We start from the raw sequence: 17,382 nt of genomic DNA, 5'->3' as shown, positions 1-17,382 counted from the left end.
TGTGGTGCACACAATTTCCAGCAAAAATCATAACTTTACAGTTGTCGGGGAGATAGTTATTGCCAACTTCCACAAGGACAATGAGGCACTGATCACTAATGACCTTTGGTTGGCTGTTTTCAAATTGTTGCATCTGAAAGTTTTAAGTTTTAAATAAAGCATTAAGTTAAAATTTCATTATGAAAATTTAGACTTTGTGGCAAATTTTTATTTTAATCATGGTTCTTAGAAATTCTCCGTCAAATCTGATTGAGTCTGAGCCTTTTACAAAAGAACAGGAGTCAAATCTGGCAACTACTGAAAAAAAAGAAATGTTTTCAAATATTTTTTTTTTTTTAGAATATATTTTTAGAAAACCATTGATTATATTGTTTTTGCTTAAAAAGCATCACTTTTTGTTGATTTATGACATAAAACCAAAATAAGACATCGTAGGCAATCCTATTGTCATGTTCCAGCCCCCATTTTTATTTAAAGATTATTTTTAAACTCTAGCGGCCTTTATTTTTGCTATTTTTTTATAATAGACAGACAGGAAATGAGATTAGAGAGAAGGGGAAGACATGCGGCAATAGTTACCTGGCCTAGTCTCGAACCTGTGAGGCGTCTCGGCCTTACACAAAAACCAATAACTTCTTAAATGTGTAATGGATTCAGCCTACACCAATCCTAAGACAAACATTTATAGTTATGATCTGGTTTTAGTGTGTGAGTGCTCTGGTGGATCGAGATAAAAACCAAGACGTGATGAGAAGCATGTGGTAATCATTTGCTGCTAAGATTATAAGAAACAATAACTCATAGCTGGTCTATAATCAAACCCATGGATAGAAGACTGTCCTTGGTGCAGAGACAACAAACATCACCCCTGTGTCTCATAACTCTTCCACTATTACTGAGGATGGTGATTTGATATTGATTAGGTTTCATGAGAGCCCAGTGCTCATCTAGCTTATTGTTTCGTAGGGCAGATAGGAGGTTTGTCCTCCCTTGAGTCTCATGGCCTTGTGAAAGCTGTATTATCTGCTGTTATGGCTTCATAGCAGCCCGTGCCCTGAATCTACGATGGCGCTCATGATTCAGGCACCACATTGTGTGCTCCGTGATAAAGCAATTATTTCCCATGGCCCTGCGGAGAGAGGCAAAACTTATCCGTCTCTGTGTTCACGGCTTCTGTATATGTCTTATTTTTTCTGGTTGTCCATGCTTTTGTTTTGGGTCAGTAGATGTGAAATGGACTGGCTTGTAATTAATGTGTCTGTCACCAATGGGGGAATGATAGCAACAAAACTCCCGGAGCTTTCCACTTTGAAAATCACTCCTGCGCTTCAGGAGAGCACGAGGTTACCGACAAGTGTATGCTCATTCAAAACTGGTTAACAGATGTTCCTGCTCGTTTTCACAGGTGCTGATTGAGACAACGGTTTCCAGGGAGCGGAGGGGTTACATCGGTATAGATGACATCATGGTGCTCAACTACCCCTGCTGTAAGTGCCACTTCACCCAGCAGTTACACAAGGTGCTGCATGATAGCAGCAGTAAGTGATTGGAATGTAGAAAACTGAGGAAGAGTAGCTAATAGGATTAAAAGAAAACTAACAGCTAAATAAATTATGACTAAACTCTTTGAAAGGAGTAAGCTGTGATTTTCTATTACATCTTATAATAAACCATTTGTTTATTTATTACAGATATACAGGAGCAGGAGCCTTAAGCAGCCCTGTTGCCATGGTAAATTCTTAAATACTTTAACTAAGAGGTGATGACCAGCAATTTCTGTTCCAGCATATTTCATGAAAGACAGATTTGTACCCTTAAAAAAAAAAAAAAACAGAACATTTTCTAAAATGCACTCAGCTTGTAGTCATCTACTGAAGTTGCTCTTACTGATTAGAAGTAGTGAACAGCTGATAGTACTCCATAGAGAATGTTTCTTTTTTTTTTAAACCTAAAATACTCTCTTCTGAAATCCCTCTATGATACTAAAAACTTCGTAGTAATACACCTTCCATACTGAAAGAGTTGTCACTCATGTAAGCTGTTAGCTCTAATGTGTGATTAATTCACTGATTAGAAAAAAGTCTGTTATTCTAAAGCCCAGGTCACACTGTTAAGCTCTAATGCATTTTTTGTTCCTGTCACAGTGGCTACATTAGGTTTAGAAAGGCTCCTACTATGCAACAGACATTTTTAAATGTAAAGACAGGGGCAGCTATCACACGGCTCCGCCTACTTTTAATTGATATACAAAGAGGCGCCCCGCATCATGACCAACCTGCAATACTATACCTGTTAAAACATAACAGGTATAGTATTTTGACATATTCAAAATCTAATATGAACTACGTTTAAAACAAGAAAATGAAGCCAGTTAAAGTTGGTTATTGGAGAGCTTTTTTTTAGTGTCATTAAGGGGCTGCATGATAAGCAGTGAGTACCCTGCAATGTCACTCAGGAACATCCGTGTTCCACATATGTTCTTTTGAAGGTCATAGAGCATCGGTTTTTCACTGAATCAGTTTTCAGTTATTCTGAGCTCCTACCATGAATAAAGTATTCTGTTTATTGAAATATTTTATTAATTGTGTCGGGGCTGTAACTAATATTTATTTTGCAACAGTAATTGATTAATCTGTTTATTATTTAATCAAAGAATTGATTCATTGATTTATAATCGGATGGCAAAAAGTTTCTTTAAGAGCATTTTTTTTTACTAAATTCAAACCAGGTGAAAACTTAAACATTTTTTGACTTGAGGAGTTCTGGATACAGCAAATGGAAGGACAGAAAAGGTTTTAATTATTATTATTATTTTTTTTACAATTTAATTATTACTGCTTTGAGTGGGCTGCTCTGTCAATAAAAAACAAAATCGCTGAAAAGAACCTGTCATGTATAAAATCAGCTGATTTCAGTGCCCAGCTAGTCTCTTGGTAAATTTCTGCTAAAATAGAATAGATATTTCCACTGGGTTAAATGGTTCTACATATTTGTATTTTTTTTTTCCAAATGGACCAATACTGTTTTTTTCAGATCCAATCCTATCTGGACTCAGCGTAACGGCCGTTATCCGATACTAATCAGATTCAACTGTGCAATAAATGAACCATATGTGAGTGAAGGCTTTAGCCTTTACTTAAACATTGTTAAAAAAGGTAGTAACACATTAACAAAGATATAAATGTGCTTTATGTAATTTATTAACAAGTAAGCCACAAAAAGACAGAAGTAATAGTTCCATGTAAAGTGGACTGGGTTGGATCTCTGATATTCGATATTAAATCATCAATATCGGATCCAGCTAATTATCAGAGATGATAAAACGTATCCAGGTATCAGATCGTTATATCTGTAGTATTTTTCTGCAGCTTTTACAAATTCAAAATATATATTATGCTGCAACAGTTTTGAAAACACTGAGTAAGCAAAAAAAACCAAAACTTTCCTCTACTTGAAGAGTGTCGTCCTTAGAGGGGTTAGTGAAGGCTCTTTGCTGAAAGTGCCACGAAGCTCTTGGGCAGATGTCACAGCTCTGTTTAGATGGCTTTTCCTCAAAAAAGTTAACCAGGGTTTTTTACTGTGAGTGGCTGTCTGTACCAAATGGCTTTTTTTGTCAGTTGTAAAAGGTGAGTGTAGCAGTTCAGTGTGTTGTCAGCTCCTGAGGATGTTGTTCAGAGCAGAGTCACTAAGACACCTGAACCTAATAGCTGGACAAAGCCGCCCTCTTTGAGACACTGCAGCATGCAGCCCACTCTTGAACACAAGGCCTCTTATCTGCACATTTAACACTTCAGTCACAGGCCTAATAGATGGGCATCACTCCCCACTAATTTGTTGATGCCCTCCCTGTTATCACTGGAGGAATGTTGTGATTCTGATAAATTTGGACATTTCCGCCTTTTCATGTTACAGACGATCTCATCAGTGTTTTTATGAAGCGAACACCAGCTGCGAGATTGGGTCGCACCCCTACTGTATTCATACCACCCAGCAGGCCACCCTGCTACTCCCAGACACAACAGATGGCATCCACTGACTGCTCCCACTGAGGCCATTAAATAATTAAGACTCTCATCAAGACCTGAGCGCTCCTTATGATGTGGCACTCGGCCAGCCGGCATCACTTGGCAATGAGGAGTGTGGGGGAAGGACGAGACGGAAGCCAGCAGGAAGTGTTAAATGGTCAAAAATAGCCTAAACCTATGTAGAAAATGTCCCTGTTAAGAATTCTGGCTAAAGCGCAGCTGACATTTCAGTCGTATTCTCCTGAGTCACACTCTTTGACTCTGAAACTAGTGTTGCAGTTCAATGAAATATTTATCATGCTAAAGAGCCATGAGGATAAGATCTGACGCATTTAGCCGTATAACGATTTGGCTCCGGCCGACTCTGGGGCGTGTTCCTTTCTACTCACACTCGTTTCCATGTTTGTTTACTGTCTGTTTGACTCCCAGGCATAAATAATGAAACGTTTTTAGGGGGAATGGGGGTTGGGGTAGAGGGGATGTGAGTCACTCAAACACAACATGGCCACATGTGGGGTACAAACACAAGTGCGTTCCCTAACTTACTGTACAAAAACAAGATCAAGGAATTGTCATCTCCATCTCTGCGAGATAGAAATGTAGTTTTGTGCAAATCTGAGTAGGAGATGAGCGAGATCCAAACATTTGCTTCTCCCTGATGCTTCTGCTTCACAGTTCCCTCTCCCGTCGCCTCCTGTCAATCATCCAGAGTGACACGTCGGCATGTCCTACACAGTTTTCTCGGCGATGGCTGGCAGCACGGCCTGCATTTACCCAGCACTTTTTCACAGCAGGGGGTTGCTTCTCACTCTTTTATTGTTAATCGCAAAGTTGGTTGAGAGGGGCCCCTCTCCCACACGCTGACTCATTGGCAGCTTCACTCAGAAAACTGAGACATTATTAGTCAAAGCGTGAAAGGTTGATGCTCACTCTGTGGCTTTTCTTTTGGAAACTCACACGTACAAAATGCTCATCTATTGATTGATCCTGTCTGTTTGCAAGTTATTTTAGTAATGGACACTTGTTTTAAAAAAGTTCCCTTCAAACTAGTTTTCCGTTGGTTTAATAACATGTTCCTGATTAAGTTTTTTTACACAGAAAGAAAATAAAAAATAATAAATTTTTTGTGCTGATGAATCAAAAATATAAAATTTGGAAGAATCAGTAGTAAGAAAAAATCCAGCAGAGCAGACTAATAATAAAAACAACATATACACAAGCTGGTCATCAGATAACCAAAGGTTAAGAACCATAGTTTTAGGAAGTCTAAAATCCAATTAATTCTATTACTTAAGTTAACCGATTTAATTAAAGGTACAGGCTCTTCCTAAAAAGGTCTTTTTATTTATTTAAAATAGTAAATAAAAAGCCTCACCAAAGGATATGTGGTTTATATAACACTAATATTGTATGTTAAGCTTTTTTCTTTTCCTTTTGTCTCCACAGATAAGGCCCCACACTTCTCCAGGCTGGGGGATGAGGAGGTAAATGCTGGCCAAAATGCCTCTTTCCAGTGCGTTGCTGCTAGGAGGGCCTCTGAGGCAGAGAAGTTCCTACTGGAGGTTAGTATGAGTTATTGGTTTTACAAGGAAAAACTCATTTTAGTTCTTGTTATACTAACAAAGAGGAAAGTTGGTTTCTTTTTTCTGTATTAAGATTTATTTATTTATTTTTTTGCATGTAGATTATCATCTCTTACTATTGTGAGACATTTCTTACCTGAAAGTTAATGCTGTTAAGCAAAACTAACAAACTGGAAGGGATGAGTAGATCATTGCAATCTAAAGGGGATAAGGTTTTCTGAACTATTTCTTTGTGGACTGTAGCTATATTTTTGTTTTTAGAAAAATCTCATCTCGCTTAAAAAGAGATGTTTAAATCACTAAAACAGTTGGAGTTGTAACACGTTTTGTTTGTTTAACACAACTTCTAAAATGTTAAGGAAAGCAAACAAGGTCTTGTATATTAAAATGAAGAAAATCAAGTAAAAGCAATACTGTTATTATGTATATTATGTCCAATATGATTCAACACCAACCCCTTAAGGCTGATTTATACTTCAAAACTAGGTCCTCTGCGTAGGTGTCGCAGTGAACGCAAAGACGTACCCGCCCCCTCCGCAGGCACTCTGCTGCAACTCTCCCAAATTGTAGCTGAACGCAGACAGTGCCGCAGACAGGAGGCCTCTGATTGGTCAAATCTACATCCGCTTGCCGGCTCGTTTTGTTTGTATGACCGCCATTGTGGAAAACAACTCGAGAAGTTGGACAAGCTAGAAGACCGAGGGGCGTGAGAACACTGGGACCCTTTTCCACCCTCATGTCCCTCCGTTGTCGGTCAAACTTGCCCCCACTTCCTCACCACCTCAGCTGTATCTAGACCCACAGCTAGTTCATGATTTTGCCTTTTGCATTGTGGCGTGGAATATAACATAGCGCAGACAATCAAAAATTGAGCATAAATCGAAAATGTTTGCGTCAAGCTCACTGTGACACACTGCTGCGGGAACCATAACCAGCCCTTTAATCTTCATGATGACAATAGAACTTATATCCGACTTCTAAGCACATAAGTTCAACCTTCACTAGGCTGAACTCAGAGGTGGTTACCAGCACAAGCTGTGATGCAAACTTTACAGTACCTACACAGAAATGCAAGTTAGTAAAAAATACAAGCTACATCAAACCCAGGGTAGTTTGAAAAGCTACACAGTGAGTCACAGTAACTGAGGCCTTTAATGAGGCATGTTCCTTGAACAGAAAATGTTAAGGCAAAGACAAAAGGCAGCTTTTTTCCCCACATTAGGCCAATAAGCTTATTACAAGGCAGCAACAGACACATTAAAATTTAAGCACATATTTTCTTCAGAGAGGAGAAGTAATAATTGACACAGTCATATTGGCTGTGAGTGAAATTGTGTTTGACACTTTTAACAGTAACACAATGGGTGAATGAATTGGGACATAAATGAGAGGATGTTGAAAATGAATGTTTTTCAAGTATACAAAATCAGGTATCAATATTTAAAGTTCATGCAAGCATCTTGTCACGGTTCCTCTGTTTGAAAAGAAATAGATTGAGGTTCTATTGGCACCTGTTTAAGGTAACCGCTGGACACAGAAGTTTGTTCTGTGTGTCAATATCATAAGGCAGATAGAGAACTTATTCGAGGATCAGCTTATCTCTTCCCTTGGGATCCCTCAAAATGTATTGTAGATGGATGTTACACTGCTGCATCCTTATGTCTGATCATTTGAAAATAGAAAATCTGGGTAATCCTTCATCTGTAAGAGTCTCCCAAACACATTATAATGCCTCAACTTGCCTTTTAAATTTGAAATGCATTTAGAAGGTTCTGTTAAATCATTTGGTTGCTTCTAACTGGATACTCCAAACAAGGTGGTGCTACTTCATAATGAAACAGCCTATTTGATCTGTATTTTATTTTTGAAGCCTGCAAACCTCTAAAGAAATCCCTGGTGTTAGGATCAAAGTACGCTGTTGGCTTCAAACAAACAAATGCACAGCGGAGCCACAACAGATTGATAATAAGTTTTTTTTTTTTTTTTAATAACTGTTTATTGTATAGGAGGCTCTTTTATTCGAGTTTTGTCTAGGATTTCAGTAGAACCATAATTCCAATCCCACTCACCTACAGAGTGGTCCTGCACTCATTGTTTGCTGTTCACTAAGGTCAAAATGAGTGCATTCAAATTTTAACCCGATCTGCACTCACTGAGCTTCATCACCAGATCTTTTGTTAATAAAATCAAATCCTTCATCTGGCTCTGAAAGCATACCTTAGGTAGTATAGAAAAATGCTTTATAGTTATTATGAATTATTTTTACACAAATGCTTACAGTTTAGTATGGGCTCTTTTATTCCAGCTCATGTTAACACACAAACACCTCACAGCTGGAGATTTTCTGCTGGAGATGCTCTTTCTCATTGTTAGGCTTTAAGTTGTGGATTTTTATTTGAAACAATTCTTTCTAGCTGTTGTCTCTAGCCTGGCCCTCCAGAGGACCTATAAATAAAGTGTCGACATCTGCAATAATAAAACCCCTAAACATAAGCTGTGAAAAATGAAACAAAGCCCAAAGTAATGGACTGAATCCCACAAAAATCCCAGTTAAATCTCAGTGAATCAAAAGCTTTATTCCGCCTAGATGTGATGGATCAAAATATAAATGTATAGCAGTGTCACACTAAACTTCTATAATAGGTCTAAAACTATACTTCAATTGCAGCCATAAATTAATCTCTTGATGCTTAAAATATTGCTTGATCCTCTATGAATGTGACCTTTATATCTAGAGTATCAGAAAAGAACAACATATAACTTTACATTGATACATTTATCAGTTTTTACTCTTTGATAGTTACTATACTCTAAAAGTCTCACATACTCGGTGATACAGTATGTATTCAGAGTTTGTGCAAACTAAAGGCAGGCTCTGTTCAGAATGATGCGCACAAAGCAAAGATTTTACAACAGCCTCTACGGTGTCTCTTTTCACTACTTGGCAGGTATTCATCAAATTCAGTTTTAAATTTGATGCCAAGCTGATAAAGCTCCCCAAGCAGCCATAGATTGGTTAGAGGAGCCAGTCACAAAGACCATATCTCTCTTACGTGCTCTTATCGTGCAAGGCGCCCATTTAGACTATGTTCCTTTTGTTTTTTTGAGTTCAAACTCATCAAACTCATAGATGACGCCATCACAGTGTGGGAAATTAAGGTATTTCTTATGAGGACCCTTGAAAAGAGGTACCACTAATTATGATGCTTGATGGTGCAAAGATGGGGCTAAAAAGGCTGAAGCTCAATAATGATGGGTTTAAATGCGCGGCTCACAGTGTGCACAGTCTGCGCAGTGTGCACAGTCTGCGCAAATAACATTCCACATTATTTTCTATATTTAACTCCACTTATTAGTTTTTTTTCTCTGCTCTGTAGACGAATTCTGAGATTGCAACTTTCGACTGCAGTATTTGTGGGCAGATTATCTCTCAAAGGATCCTTCAAATGCAGCCCTTAGAGTATTTCCTTCCCCCATTTAAAGCACGTGTCAGAAGTATCCTTCATGTATCCTGATTAGTTGAGGATGGAAGTGGATGGGACACAATTGGGCTGTAATAATGGATGAGGGAGGACAAACGTTTTGGTTAAAAATGTACACGTTTGTGTGACTCAAAATGAACTTTTAAACCCTGACCAAGAAGTTCCCCTTATTCAATTTTCATGGTGTCCACTGTTTTTTCTTAGACACCTACCTAGATTATAGTTGATATGTTGTTAATAAAATTTGATTTAATAACTTTTAACACTTTTATTAAGTACTTAACCACCATAGGCTGTAAAACTGCATGGATCAAATGGATTAAAGTTAATTTGTGTACATGTCAACATTCTTTGAGATATTTTGTTTTTCCTGCTTTGACAGTTGTTTTGGATTCTTTTCAAGGTTATTTTGTTTATTTCACATCTTTTTCCTTTATTGTCTCCTGCTTTTTGTTCTTTTAGCAACTTAAAAACTAAGATTTGAAGTGTCTCTTCAAAGAGCCCTGGCTCATGGGCATAAATGTTCCCAAACAGATCCTTTTAGTGAAGCAAATCAATAACTTTGTCTTAAAGTTAGAACTATAACCACAGTAGTAGAAAATGCTAACTCACATAACCTGTCAAGGAAAGCTTTTTTCTGTTGTCAACTTTCTTAATTGCATTGCTTGAGATAGAAACTTTTCATTGTTTCTTTTCTACCTTGTTTGGAAAAGGTAGAGAAGCTCCATACAGCTCTTTTGTTATTATTTGTTTTCAATTAAGGAACGAAATGTCCTGATATTTCATTTTTTCTATCTTTGTAACATTCAAAGCAAAGGCACACATGCCATCATCTTACCTTCCACAACATACTGTTCTTAACAGTAGGCGAACCTGCTGCATTGTTTAAACCCCGCTCCTGTGTGATTTGGATAATTGTAGTGTGCTCGCTCACACCTCTCCCAGTAACCACCATTTTTGCAGGGATGATGACAAATGCTTTGGATAATTAGCTGACAGAAAGCACACAGACGCCTGCTGTAATGAGCACCCATGGTCACCATAGTGCTTTCTTCCCTAGCCTCTCCTCTAGTTACAGCTGTCCTCTTCACCATCTTCCTGTCTCATATAAACCTTAAGTCCTGTTTTTATGTCACTGTGTTGGTTGCGTTTGCTGCAACAGCTGCAGATAAGTCTTGGCTGCTCGCGTCTGCCAGATTAGCAGATCGGTTTGTCATTTCCTTGCCAATTAGCCACAGCCAGATTGTTTTGATAACATCAAGTGATCCTATGCTTGTTTGTTTTATTTAGATTTTCCATACTGCTCATCTTAAATCTACATTTTGGAATTAAAAAAGGGAGCAGTAGAGCACCTAAGAAAAACATTAACCATGTAGCACCTTTGTCACGTTATAATCACAAACCTCAATGTAAAGGACCTATGCATTATTTTGTACTGGTCTGGCATCCACTTTAAGAATAATAATAATAGATAAATAAAGAAGGCTACATGAATTATGAAACTGTATTGTGACAAAAGTCCAAAGTGTAAAAATACTTTAGTAAAACATTGTAAAACACGTAGAGAGGACTGAGGAGAGTGTTTTTTGTGGCTTCAGGATTGTTTCCGACTCAACCCTAATCAGCAGTTTAATGCTTATGAGTTTGTTTGCGAAGCTTTGGCCTGAGGTCTGTGTGGTTTGTGGCTTTTTTCAGGCCATCAATTCAGGGTTTGAGAGGAAACTGTGAACGTGCAGCGATACCCTGAGGTTCCCAACATGCTGACTGCCTTCGGATTGTGCTGAAGCACAGATCAAAAAGTATCACCGTTTATATACACCACTTCACACAAAGAAGATTGCCTGAAAACATGCGAAAAAAAACCCCAACAAAATGTCAGATCCTCTGTGTGTTTTTGAGACTTCATGGGGTTGACAAATGTTAGTCGTTTTAATGGTGTGGAACAATGTGAGAAAGCACTCGCTGTGTGGCAGGAAGGTGAACCACTCAGAATTGGCTTGGATGTCCAGCTCTATGTGTGTGTATGTGTTTGCAGGTTTCCCTTTTTTAAACTGTGAAACTCCCATTTTTACCTTCAGCAAAAAAAACAACCAACAATTTCTCAACTATTATACCAATCTGATTAAAAACTTGACTTGATGCATTTAAAGCCTAACTAACCACCAATCAGGCTGCTGAACAGGAGTCAAGGGTTTCTCATGATGACCGCATTTTTAGATTGACTCCATTTGGGAATATCATTCGTGATGCGCATTAGCCCGATAATCAGTATCATTTTAACAAGGTTTCGTTTGTAATTATTAAAGCATGCTTGATTGTCACAATGCAAGAATAAATCAGCTAGATGGTCCTTCATTTCTAATTAAATTTAACATAATTGAACATTTTACCATTTTAATCTAACAGTGCTAATAGGAACTGACCCATATAGCGGTAACGTGTGTGCACTGTTGCACATGAGTCCCAGGAGCTCACAGGGCAATAAATGTGTACAAGGCATGAATCCAGCCATGGGCATGATTGTCTGTGGCTCCTTTGATACGGAAGGTCAGATGTTGTGCTCAGGAGTATAGAAGAAACACTTAACTTCCAGAAATGATAACTAAGGGAAATGAACGGGAGGAATAACTGAAAAAAGCAGGGAAGAAAGTGCTTATAAGACAAAAAAGAAATTATGTGATACATTTACATGTTCAAGAGACATCTGGGTTTCTTTTTAGGCAACATTGATCTGAGTCATTATGGACGCTGATAGTTCATTAAACCCAGTGCCGTATAAATATCTAAACACATAGTAGGTTTAAAGTGCAATAAAAACGCTTCATTATCATTATTATAATGTGCCTTTAAGTATTTTAATGGAGTCCCATTTACCTCTCAATAGATGTCACAGTTTGTGTTTTTCTTATGGGTATTTTCTTTAATCAATAATAGTATTCTCCAACAGAGGTGACCTGAATTAAGTAAGCAGCTACAATGACCAGTGAGGAACACATAACTTAGACAAATAAATATTATAAATAACTGTTAATTCTCCCAAAAAGTGAGTGAATTCATTATCCAATTTCAATTCATTTTAATTCAGTTTATTTATATAGCGCCAATTCACAACACATGTCACCTCAAGGCACTTTACAGATAGAGTTCAGTCAGATCATTGCTGATTCATAGTTTTCTATTTAAGGAAAACCAGTTGATTGCATCGACTCATTGACTTGAAAGCGATCCCTCACACCAAGCATGCTTGTAGCAACAGTGGAGAGGAAAAACTCAGTTTAAACAGTAAGAAACCTCCAGCAGAACCAACTGGGGTTCAAGGAGAAGGAAGCAGACATACAGAAAGAAGCAGAGATGCAAAAGGAAACTGTCAACAAGCTTCACAGGCGGCCCTGTCCAGGAAACACACAACCAGGCAGACAAGCTCTGAGCCAGCTCCCATGGCAGAGGATAAAGAGAACACATCCAGCCAGTCACAGTCAGAGAAACAGGACTACACTGAAAAACAGGCCGAGCTCCAACATCAACCATATAATCAAAGGTGTTGACGGCAGCAGCAGAGCTGATATTTCTCTCCAGGATGGTGTCATAGCCAAACAGGAACAGACGAGGTGAAGCTACTATAAGAAAAAGCAGAGAGAGCATAGCATTAGAGAATTAACTAACAGATTCTGCAGAATGGGAGAATAGAGGTAGAATGAAGCAGAATGATGAAATATGGGTCCCTATGTCCTTCAGCAGTCTAAGCCTATAGCACTATAACTATAGAGATAGCTCAGGATAACCTGAGCTACTCTAACTATAAGATTTATCAAAAAGGAAAGTTTTAAGCCTACCCTTAAAAGTAAACAGGGTGTCTGCTTCATGGAGTAAAACTGGTAGTTGGTTCCTCAGGAGAGGAACCTGATAACTAAAATATCTGCCTCCCATTCGAATTTTAGAAATTCTAGGAACCGCTAGTCAACCTGCAGATTAAGAGGGCAGTGCTCTGTTAGGAATGTAAGTTCCTGAACTATCAAAACAACCCATTATAACACAAAGTAACTGCTCACTTGGTTTTTATGATCTTCAAAAACCGAAACTAATAAAAAAAAAAAAAACTCGAACTAAAGTTAGTTAAAATAATTATAATAGAGTGTAAAATCAGACTTTCCTATTTTCTTAACTTTAAATACAACTGTGTGTTCAAATATCGAATATAAAATATTCAATAGAAATTATTTACATTGTGGATAAAGTTTTTTTCTCGACTTAAAGAGCAAATTACAGGAACATTTAGGCTTTGGGACTGGCGACCTGTCCAGGGTGTACCCCGAGTTCCGCCCGTAGACAGCTGGAGATAGGCACCAGCACCCCTCGCGGCCACATTTGGGATTGGGCGTGTAGGAAAATGGATGGATGGATGGATTTAGTCTTTGACTTTAGCAAGCATAAAATAGGGTCCATGTAGTGCTATCATTGAGTCTGCAAGACTCTCCTACATCACTGTACTTCTTTCTAGTTTGTCTCAATCTCTGAAAGCAATCGGGACCAGAATTATTCTCCGACAGCCAATCATTGTCATGTGTGCTTCTATCTCAGCTCCCTGCATCAGCAACAGAGAGCAGTGCCCTCCTGCAACACAGAATCTGTGCTTAACTCAAACTGCGCAAACTCCTTTTATTGATCGAGTTGTAGGAAGTTGCTATATTATCTTCTATGAGGATCTATTATCAGCAGGTACAAGGAATCTGGTCAGACTGTATGGGAATATGAAAGGAGCTAAATATGGAGTCAAAGTAGAAGAAGGCTTGTTAGAGGGTTTTAAAGACTAGAAGTTAAACTTTGACTTCAGCAACACATCTGCAAACATTAATAAACACTCCTTTGGCACCAGGTGGCGATGCTTTTAAGTATGCTAGTCTTCTAATAGCATATTTACATTGGTCTATTGCTCTGATGCAACCTATAACATATTAAAAAGAAGGTGTCAGTTTATTGTGTGTGAATTAAAAGATTAGGTCCCAGACTGCTGTTTGAAAAAGGAATAGGTTTTATGATAGACAAGAAAGTGCAGCAGCAAGACAGACTTTTTAATTGTAATGGATGTAAAATAATACTATGGCAATAGCAAGTATTGGAAGTCGAGTTTAGTCAGCAACTTAGATTGTAGATTAAAGGTTAAGAAAAATAAATAAACGGCAGTGAGTAATATATTTTATGGACCTTTCAGTGCTTGGAAGTAGTTAGAAATTGATGTTAAATGTGGGAGAAGGCTAGACCAAGGTTGTTATCAAAATGACTAAAACTATTTCTAAAAAAAGGTTTTCGTTAACCGACATCAAAATAATAACTAGACCTTGCAAAAAGAAAAAAAAAAACTGAAAACAAACTGAAAAAAGAGTTTACAAAATGAACTGAAACTAAAGAGATTTTAGGAGAGAATGCGCTTTGTTTTGTTTTGTATCTTTGGCATCTTGTTTCCTGTCTGCTTTTTTTCTTTTTGTGTTGTATCCTATGACACCGGGAGATGGAGGGTAAGGCGCAGGTCCTTTGTGTTGCCATAGCAGTCTGACCTTATCTAGAATTGAGTTTCTATTTTTTTTTTCCTTTGGCCTTTCCCCTAGTATGCAAGTCATTTTACATAATATACTATAACCTAAACCACAAACAGTTAATACTAAAATAGAGCTAAAATCAGAAGTCTGAAATAAATAATAAAAAAAAAAAAAAAAAAAAAAATTCAAGTCAATTTAAACCTTAGTTTAAACAAATGAGTCAGGCAGGCAGCAAATAAAGGGATAGTCCACCAATCTAACAAATGGATGACGTCTTCCCTCATGATTGATGGCTGGAAAGAGGAAATTTTTTTGTACAAAGATGGAGCCCTGAATCTGAAGGATTTAATCATTTATGTTACAGACTGAGATGCACCAACATAAGAATGAAAAAATATTACATTTCTGTCTTCATGTTATATTTCTCTAAAATTGTTCAAAGTTACATTATTTCTGTTCTTTGATGCTTGGAAATTGTATTAGGTAGATACCACATAAAGTATAGCGTCTTTATACCTGTTTATGTATGAGCATAGGTCACCTTCTAATGTTCTGCATTATAACTGTGTTTGTGAGCAAAATGATGACCCATCCTGTCTTCCCATGACCCTGTCCTCTCCTGTTTTCCAGAGACACAATGGCGACATTTTAACAGCGGCCTCAGTCAAGCACTTGAGTCATCGGCACTTTGTGGTGTCCTTCCAGCTAGATAACGTTCAGCGCTCAGATCAGGACCTTTACCGCTGTGTCACTCAGTCCTCCAGGGGCTCAGGGGTGTCCAACTTTGCTGAGCTTGTTGTAAAAGGTAAGAATAAATAAAACATGTCTTTTTTTTCTCCTTATTCTGGTTTTGGTTCAGTACCATTCGTATTCAGTATTCATGTTGCTGTTTTTCCTGTTGATCTTGGTCACTTGTGCAGTGTGGGATGAAGCCTTAATATACGGCTCATTTATTTGTGCAAAAAATACTTAATCCTGAACTGCATTCTATTCATGTTACGGTGACAAAAAATCTCTTTTTTGGCATGAGTGATTCATAAGCTAAAGTTGTCAAACACGCTGCCATCTTGAGCACTTCAACTCTCTGACAAAAAGCTGCTTGCATGACTTGGACTTCTGCAGACCCTGTCATATCATGAGACACAGATGGTGACCTCACTCTCATTACTCACCACAGCCCAACAGCCTGATACGACTCTGACAGCATAGTAATGACATGGCAGTGGTTTGATGGCATAACAGACTGTAGCCTTCAGCTAACGGAAGATGAGAAGGGGATACAAGGACGTCACATATTCTCTGCTCTGCTCATGGTTGCTCTTAAAGCAGCTTAATGAGAACTATGTCAGAGAAAAAAACACAGAATTTGGTATTTTATCTGTTTTCTCAATATTTATACCTTTGTTTATGAAGTACTTGGTTCAGACTTGACTGACATTCTGATATCAATTTCAATTTGAGTAAAAGTCCCTTAATTCATCATGATATAGTAAAAATAATAACAAAATGTAAAAATACTTTAAAGTGGTTTTTACTTCTCCACTTTACCTATTTTTTTAAATTGCAATTATTTTCTTTCATTTGTATGTAATGCATATATAATCACGTGATTTAAACAAAAGTTTCTCTTTAGCAGGTATTATTTTTTTTTACTGAGCAAATACGTTTTGCACAAAATACATCTTTTTATTGTTCGATTTTGTTTCCTTAATCTTATATCACCTTGTTAGAATGTTAGTTTAACTGCTAAGATTTAGGACACAGTTTTCAGCTTCAATGACATCCTGAGCTACACTTAAAATAACACCAATGACTTGAGGACAAAATTAGGCTGAGGAGCTCTGTGCCACTATGAACTCCATGAAGCCAGAGAACACGTTTTTTATTTATTTTTTATTATGGATCTATTTCAGGTAGTTCGCTAAAATTATGTGAGACAGTATATTGAAAAATATCAACAATCTTTTTACTTTTTAAAGCCTTTGTATACCAAGCCTATTGATTTCTAGCCGAATCCCTTTCTCTAATGCCAATTTAGTTTTAGTCTATTGAAAACATGGCTAGTATAAAAAGAATCCTCTGTTACTAAACTCTCAATCCCCTCACCATCGGCTGCCACTAAATCAAGAGAGAATCCACTGAAAAATTGCCATGTAATCCATTATTTCAACTTTAGATGAATCATGGTGGGATCTTTATGAACCTTAACTTTTCAGACTCTGGATAGAAAAGGAAAAAAAAATCTTCCTCCAAGGCAGAGCTGCACATCAAGTAAACGTGATAACCAGACTTAAATTATGGAGGAGTCGGTCTGTAACTATGCAATCTTAATAAATGCCCTGCTTCTCCACTGCACTGCTATGAACTTTTGATTAGTTAGGCTTAGATTTTTCAGTAATGTTAAATGTAAATGTAAACAGCAGAATCATACAGACACTCCTACTGCCCCACACCAGAGAGCAACTTTGAATATAATTAAAAATAAAAAAATTCTCTGTACTCTATCATATTCCTAATTAAAGATTGCCATTCAAATGAATGTGAGAACCAATCAAACACATAAAAAATTAATCTAAAATGTGTTTGTATTAAAATTAAAGGTAAATAACATGTTGGAACAACTGAAAACTGCAAACTGTTTAACTAAACATGAGTGGGTAAGTCAAACTTTAATCACTGGCTGCTGCCTGTAGCCTTAAGATGCGCTTTTAGTTCAGAGGCAGCCGACCCTTAAAACAAGCTGCTGCAGGCTGAGGGA

The 17,382-nt window shown here is 37.6% G+C and overlaps 1 protein-coding gene across 4 annotated transcripts in view; it reads left to right on the top strand.

Moving 5' to 3' along the window:
• ptpru (protein tyrosine phosphatase, receptor type U) overlaps positions 1-17,382 on the top strand; it is a 267,582-nt gene that overhangs the window by 150,957 nt on the left and 99,243 nt on the right. For all 4 annotated transcript variants that reach the window (XM_015385720.1, XM_015385719.1, XM_015385718.1 and 1 more), the window contains exons 4-6: positions 1,406-1,487; positions 5,472-5,587; positions 15,255-15,429. In XM_015385720.1, the coding sequence (XP_015241206.1) occupies positions 1,406-1,487; positions 5,472-5,587; positions 15,255-15,429 (373 nt within the window). The remainder of the gene's footprint in view (positions 1-1,405; positions 1,488-5,471; positions 5,588-15,254; positions 15,430-17,382) is intronic.

This window comes from Cyprinodon variegatus, unplaced genomic scaffold (genome assembly GCF_000732505.1).
Source record: "Cyprinodon variegatus isolate N-32 unplaced genomic scaffold, C_variegatus-1.0 Scaffold346, whole genome shotgun sequence".
Classification (NCBI taxonomy): Eukaryota; Metazoa; Chordata; class Actinopteri; order Cyprinodontiformes; family Cyprinodontidae; genus Cyprinodon; species Cyprinodon variegatus.
This window is presented reverse-complemented; position numbering and strand designations above follow the sequence as displayed.